General features: G+C 40.9%; 1 protein-coding gene across 1 annotated transcript; it reads left to right on the plus strand.

Moving 5' to 3' along the window:
- Window positions 1-461: 461 nt before the first annotated feature.
- LOC104943506 (TBC1 domain family member 25-like) lies at window positions 462-7063 on the plus strand (the record flags this gene model as incomplete). The annotated part of the gene is made up of 6 exons (XM_010768945.1): window positions 462-699; window positions 2921-3030; window positions 3114-3268; window positions 5303-5430; window positions 6229-6417; window positions 6788-7063. Coding segments are annotated over exons 1-6 (903 nt in total), but the record flags the coding sequence as incomplete, so codon positions are not given.
- Between the last annotated feature and the right edge of the window lie 493 nt (window positions 7064-7556).

Consider the following 7556-nt stretch of genomic DNA (forward strand, 5'->3'; position numbering starts at 1 on the left):
GGGGAAAAGTAACAGTAACAAGTGTGGGAACTGTGCAGTAAAAGAAGATGTAGAACATATATTGTTAAATTGTGACATCTATAAAGCGGAAAGAGAACAATTAAAGGCTAAAGTCTTAGAGGCAGAGAGGGAGTGGAGTGTGGTTGGTGTTTTGGGAACAAAAGGAGAGGGAGTAAAAGCTACCAGAAAGGCACTGTTTAAATTTCTGAGTGAAACTGGGGTAGGAAAAAGAATTTAACATTAGGTCAGGAAAGAACATAGAGTTGTTTTGTTTTGTTTTATTTATTTAATGGTTTTATTTATTTATTTATTTATTTATTTATTTTGATTTTGATTAGAACATAGGTTAATGAGTTGGAATGATGTGATGATGCATACTCATGTACAGTAGGTGGCGGTATGCACCTTTTAAGTTGTTTGCAATCCGCCAAAAGCAAGAGAAGAAGAAGAAGAAGAAGAGGTGAGGACAGGGTGCAGAGCCTGCAGGCAGGCTGTGTTAGCTAGAGGGCGCTGACACCGCTGCAGAGCGGCTGGAAATCAAAGCAGAAGAAGAGCTCGGAATAACAGCAGCTATCATGTTATTGCTCATCATGTCGGTGTAGAAGGAGAACTAAACCCAGAACAACCATCCTGATCCGAGACGGAGTGTGCACGATGGCGGGAGAGGAGGAGAGGGGGGTGGTCCGGGTCAAAGTCAAGGTAGGAGGATTCAGAAAGAGGAACAAATATTCTGCCAACGTCCGCTAGTTAGCTAGCACCACGTCACCCTGTTTAATTACTACTAGTTTAATAAAAGACTGATTAATGTCGACTGGCTGTGCTGCAGCTCTTTGTCGTGCTGAACGTAGAGATGGACCTGGTGCTGAAGCAGCTTCCGGACAGGCTTTGTGTACCGCATGGGGCTCAGCTTCTCTCCGGTGTCCGATCTGCTCTCTATGACAGCCGCTGTTACCGAATATTCTTTCCATCCGCTCGTTCTGGCTGTTATATGACTGTAACAGCCGAGTGATGATTGACACGCTGACAGTTATCTATTAGAACTCAGTATAAAGGACTAATGCTCCTCACAGCAGTGAACCTAACACTGACGTCACTGCCTGCTCAGCACTACCTGACGTCACCTGGAGCATTCTGTGGCAGCTCCTGTTTCAAAATGTTACTCAAGTAGAAAACATGTTGGCATCTAAAAACTTAAAGTAGCGACAGTAAAAGTAGTCATTGTGCAGATTGGTCCATTTCAGAATAATATATATGATGTGTTTTATAATGATTGATCATGAAAGTGTTCTCAAAGCTGGTAAAGGTGCAGCTAGTTTGAATGACTTTGTATACTGCAGGGTAGCTGGTGAATTTACTCCAGGTGGAACTAAAGTCTGATTTAACACTTGATTATATTTCACTTCATTCATCATCTGAGAAGTAACTAAAGGTATAAATACATGTAGTGGATTAAAGTACACCATGTACCTCTGAACTGAAGTGGAGGAGAAGTACACAGTATCATAACATTGAAATACTCAAGTAGAGTACAAGTACCTCAAATTTGAACTTACTTGAGTAAATGTACTTAGTCACTTTACACCACTGCAGNCCTGGAGCATTCTGTGGCAGCTCCTGTTTCAAAATGTTACTCAAGTAGAAAACATGTTGGCATCTAAAAACTTAAAGTAGCGACAGTAAAAGTAGTCATTGTGCAGATTGGTCCATTTCAGAATAATATATATGATGTGTTTTATAATGATTGATCATGAAAGTGTTCTCAAAGCTGGTAAAGGTGCAGCTAGTTTGAATGACTTTGTATACTGCAGGGTAGCTTGTGAATTTACTCCAGGTGGAACTAAAGTCTGATTTAACACTTGATTATATTTCACATCATTCATCCACATCTGTGAAGTAACTAAAGGTATTAAATACATGTAGTGGAGTAAAAGTGCACCATTTACCTCTGAATTGTAGTGGAGTAGAAATAAGAAGTAGCATAAAATGGTAAAGTACAAGTATCGCCAAATTGTACTTAAGTACAGCACTTGAGTACATTTACTTAGTTACTTCCCAGCTCTGCTAAACTCATATTTTGTTGTTTCATTGCTTTATTATATGTGGCAACATTTTAAAGTTGTGTCAAATCTGTTGTTTTGTTATTATCATAGAGTAGGAATACACTGCTCTCTTGATAGCTATGTGTTTTGTATACTTCTTACTACAGCTGGACAATAATTAAATAGTATCCAGTATTAGTTTAACATAGGACTGGGCAATTTAGGATATAATTTGATGTAATATAATTTAAAGATTGCAGTATTGTTTTAATATCCCTGCTCAGTTCAATGCTTTTAACAAGGTCTTCAGTTAAATCAAACTATATTCTTAATCAGACTGCTTTGTGTTTTTTACCATGCAATATCTTATTGTCAGTGTGTAGCTGGACATATATATATATAATATATTTTCTCTATGATTTCACCCAACTGGTAGGTTCATTTTGTACTTCTTAATAATAGAACATATTGAGTACTTTGAATTGTCAAGTATTTTGAGTGGTTGCAAAGACTAGAAAGTAAATGCAATCCAGTTCCATTTATTTCACATACACTAAATATGAATTGAATGACCAGAAAACAAGCTATATTGTTTTCAAAGTTTTCTATAAAGAATTAGACAACATTGCCCAGCCCCCTCGTCAGATATCTTTTACCACATCAGCTCACTCTACAATAAACAGTCAACACACATTGATTCTGTATTGCATTGGAACAGGACACGGGGGTAATAGACAAATACTTCTGATATCAGCAAAAGGCTCCTTGTTGGTGATGGACACTATTCTTGTTTCCTAACTGCAGAACATGGTATATTTTGTTCTCACCTCACTCCGTTTTTTTCCCAAAGTATCATGATGTTTTTGATGTTATGCTTTCAGAAATGTGATCAGGTGCTTCCTGTGGAATTCCGCTCCTTTGCTGTAGATCCTCAGATTACATCACTGGAGGTCCTTCAGCACATTCTGATCAGAGCCTTTGATTTGAGCGGGTAAGAGTCCTCCCCCTGCCTCAGCTGCTACATAGACACATTACACGTGTCAGCATTTTCTTCTTGTTTGTCTTCCAAACTAGGAAGCAGAACTTTGGGATCAGTTACCTGTCCCGGGACTGGAGCGGGGCTGAAATGTATCTGTCTCTGCTGTCTGATGGGGACCTGGATGCTGCGTTCGTCAGTTCAGCCAAACCAGTTCTGCAGCTCAAGATGGACATCAAGCCTTCAGAAGAAAGTAAGACGTCCAGTGTGTCCCCAAAGCAGGCCTCAAGGACAAAAAGGTCAAATATAACAGATAACAGAGTGTGTTTAAATGTTGCATCTGTCCTCATGCACCCTGTGAATGAATCTAAAATGAAGACTTTCCTTTTAAGAATGAAGTCAAATGTTTCTCAATTAATTCCCATTTGAAGGTAGACTGTGTAAGATATGGCAGAATTTAAATTTACAATATTATTTAAAGTGACTTCAATGATCAACAGAATGTGAGGAGATTACAGCGTTGACGGTATGTCAAAGAAGTGCACTGTATTTATATATACTGTATGTTGGGTGTAGAGATATCTACTGAAATCGGCATGCTAACTGACGAGCCCCGTCCCTCCTGTCTTGTTTTACCACGTGTTCCTCTGGAGGGGATAGTGACTGGATGTAAAGCCCGGAGTTCCCGATAGAATATTTTTTCGTCGGTCAACATGTCCGTTGAAGTTGAAATCTTCCGGACAAAATTTGAAAAGTCTTCTTTGTTATTTATTGAGCTTTAAAACAAATTGATATGATTTGATATTAAACAAACTAATTATAGTACATTAACTATTCAAAAGTGTACAGTAACTTACAATAACACGGGAATAATAAACGGAGCGCTCTCTCCCTCTCCTGACAGCCCGCCAGTATCATGCAGCTCGCGGATCCAGTAATGAGTGACCCGACAGTAAAACTAAACATATCTATAACTAGTTACGGTAGTTTGAGAGGTAATTAAAATAGCTACGTGTGATATTGCCAAGGCACACAGGGGATAGGTTTTGTTCCGCTCACCGCTGCAGGTGATCATGCAGAGCGCAGTGTCGAACTCGTCGTCAACCTATCCCCTGTGTGCCTTGGCACTCTCCCGTCAGATTAGACTTCACTCGCGTTTATGTCCATATCGATCAGATCTAGCTAGTTCTAGCTAATGATAGGAATACTGTACCTGCTTATCAAGACACCTAAACAATAAGCATCGCTATGCAACCGGGTGAGGCCGCAAAGTATAGCGTTAGCATTATGCATTTGTTTACATGCCCACCAGAACCCCGAGGCATTACCAATAGATCAATGCACAATCAACCCATACAGGACATCTCTTTCTCCACATTAAGTGTTAGACATTAGAATTGACTATTCTTGTCTGTCACATACTCTTCTTGTCTATCACATAGGTGGCGCATCTGATGCGGTATTGCACTAAGGGGAAATTATTTTGACCGGAGAGATTTAGATTTGCCGGTCTTCAGCATATTTTACCGGTCATAGTCCGGTAATTACCGGCTAACGGGAACTCTGGTAGAGCCGCTCTGCCCTCAGTGCAGAGGAAGAAGAGGTTCTGTATAACTATCTGGCTGACGCGGACCCAGTGTCTCGGCCTGACTGTCTTGTACTGCCAGACACTTCCTTAACCTCAGTGAAAAACATCACAGGGTTAAGGAAAGATGTGAAGGAGAATTCACATGTATTTAAGCATAAGCAAGTCCGCTGTGGGAACACTACAATTTTCTGTTGGACTACTGAAAGCTGATCTAGATACTCAGCCTGGTACTGATCATGAATAATTGATTCGTCATTACTTGAATTGAAATAAAAAAAGGAAAGTTAAAGATTGAATAATATCTGAATGAATGATACTTCATGCAATACATGCATAACTTGTTAGGCCTACACATCTACTACTGTGTATCACACTGAAATGCTGACTTTATTTAATGTTATATCATTTCACTTCACAGTAATTAGCCTAAGGTTCATGGTCCTCCTTTTGGTTTAACATAGTGTTGAAAGTTCAAACATATAAGCACTTAATCAAGACATGGCATAAGACTTAACCTTCAACATGATCTGTTGTTCACTATTGGTTGTTTCATAATGCACTTTCAATGCTTACACTAAAAGTTCATTCGGAAACATGTCTTAAATAGGCTTGAATTGGGAACCTACTCTTAAAATTAGGAATATGACATAGAGTTGGAGCCAGAATAGATAATGTGTTCTACTTTGTGTTCACCTGCAGGTCCAGTGATGGAGGACTGGGACATCATCAGCCCCAAAGACGTGATAGGCTCAGAGCAGCTCCTCCCAGAGAGAACCCGCACACTGGCGTCTGCAGCCCTCCCCCTCACCCAATCTCTGCTGACCCAGGTCCAGCTTCTCAGCCTTCCTATACAGTCTGTTGTAGTCCGTCTGAATGTGTGCTATATGTTGTGTGTGTGAATTCACCGGTTTGTTATCAGATCAGATGCAACTTGATTGTCATTACACAGAGTACAAGTTCTGGGACACCGAATTGCGGCTTACATCCAACCAGAAGAGCAAAACATTAGCTTAGTGCAGAGTGATCTTTAGTATAGTGTAAATATATACATCTGACATTATTTACATTACGTACAGTTTAAGGCACTGTAAACATTACAAACAGCAATGTAGAACATTAATACACTATAGATATGGTATAAATAATACCTAATACAGAATAAATATGAATATTTTGTGGTCCGTTTTTGTCCTTTTTAAATATGAGTATGCCATAGAAGATATAGATGTTTGGAATTGTTCTATTCTAATATTACTGTTGCTACGTCACCTGCTCACCTGAGGTCAGACACAGAGCCCTGTTACAGAGCTCACACAGAGGGTTCACTGGTGAGCGCTGTAGAGAATCAGGAGGGGCCACAGCTTCCATGGGGGTATGTGTAGTTAATGTTGTATAGTTTAAATTTGACAAGCCTGTTCCTCGTCATTCGTTCACTGGATCCGGTTTTCTTAATCTAAATGTAAATCCATTGTTACACACACATTCCATAGAGGAACTCATTTTGTAACCACCACGCTTTAGAATTGCCATTGCTTTTTTTGTGGTTTGATCACAACCACAAGCTCTCTTTCACCTTCGCTCCTCTGTCAGGGTATTTTCTCTGATGCTTGTTTCTTTGTGTTCAGGTGGGCCGCACCCTGTCGAAGGTACAGCAGGCGTTCAGCTGGGCGTACGGGGAGGAGATCAAGCCTTTCAAGCCCCCCCTGAGCGACACAGAGTTTCACAGTTACCTGAACGGGCAGGGCCAGCTGAGCCGCCCCGAGGAGCTGCGGCTGCGCATCTACCACGGGGGGGTGGAGCCTTCCCTGCGCAAGGTGGAGTACAAATTTTTAAAATCTCATGTCCTAAATAAACAGGGTTGGGTGTTCAATTATATTCAGGTGTATTTATTTTGATTCTGCCTGTCAAATACGGTTCTTATTCGATGCTAGAACTTATTCTTGGCATTGTATATATCAGTAAGACAAGAAACAACCATGTGTTGGGCAGAAACCACCTTTAATTTGGTAGATTAAGGTTGCTTTAATTAATGTTGTTTGTCATAAATGAGGGTAAAATCTCTAAATATTTACACTTTTTTTCCCCCAAAGAGATAACCCCAGACATATTCTCCACCTGTGCACCAACAAAATTGAAAAAAAATGAATAAATCAAAACATCATTTGTACTTAATGTCTGTGCCAGGTGGTCTGGCGGTACCTGCTGAACGTCTACCCTGACGGGCTGGGCGGACAGGAGAGGATGGACTACATGAAGAGGAAGACGAGGGAGTACGACCAGCTGAAGAGGGAGTGGACCGCGCGGGTCAGCTACGAGGACCTGGAGTTCATCCGAGGGAACGTTCTGAAGGACGTGCTGAGGACGGACCGGGCTCACCCCTACTATGCCGGCTCAGAGGACAGCCCCCATCTCACCGCCCTCACCGACCTGCTCACCACCTTCGCCATCACACATCCACAGGTGGGTGCACATCAATCAGGGGTTAGATAGCAAAAATAAATGTGAATACTCTTTATTTTATTTAACAAATACTAATACAAGACGCAGAACACAGAAGCCAAATCATATCATGTGTTTATCAGGTTATACATCAAATGTGGCTTATTAAATCATAATTTTCAATCTCTTAATGTAGAGGTTTCCAAAGAGTGAGAGATAAACAGAGAGCAGGTTGGATTTGGGGCTCGACATTAAGGACTGCCCGATGGCCCGGGGCCATCTAGTATTTAGCTCGGGCAATGAAGCCTCACCTGCTGGTTGCCCGATCGGGCAATCGATTATGCCAGTATCATGCAGCTCGCGGATCCAGTAATGAGTGACCCGACAGTAAAACTAAACATATCTATAACTAGTTTAGGTAGTTTGAGAGGTAATTAAAATAGCTACGTGTGATATTCTAACCTGAAGTGTGTGTTTTGTCCGCTTACCGCTGCATGTGATCATGCAGAGCTGA

Source organism: Notothenia coriiceps, unplaced genomic scaffold (genome assembly GCF_000735185.1).
Source record: "Notothenia coriiceps isolate Sejong01 unplaced genomic scaffold, NC01 NC01_scaffold00006122, whole genome shotgun sequence".
NCBI lineage: Eukaryota > Metazoa > Chordata > Actinopteri > Perciformes > Nototheniidae > Notothenia > Notothenia coriiceps.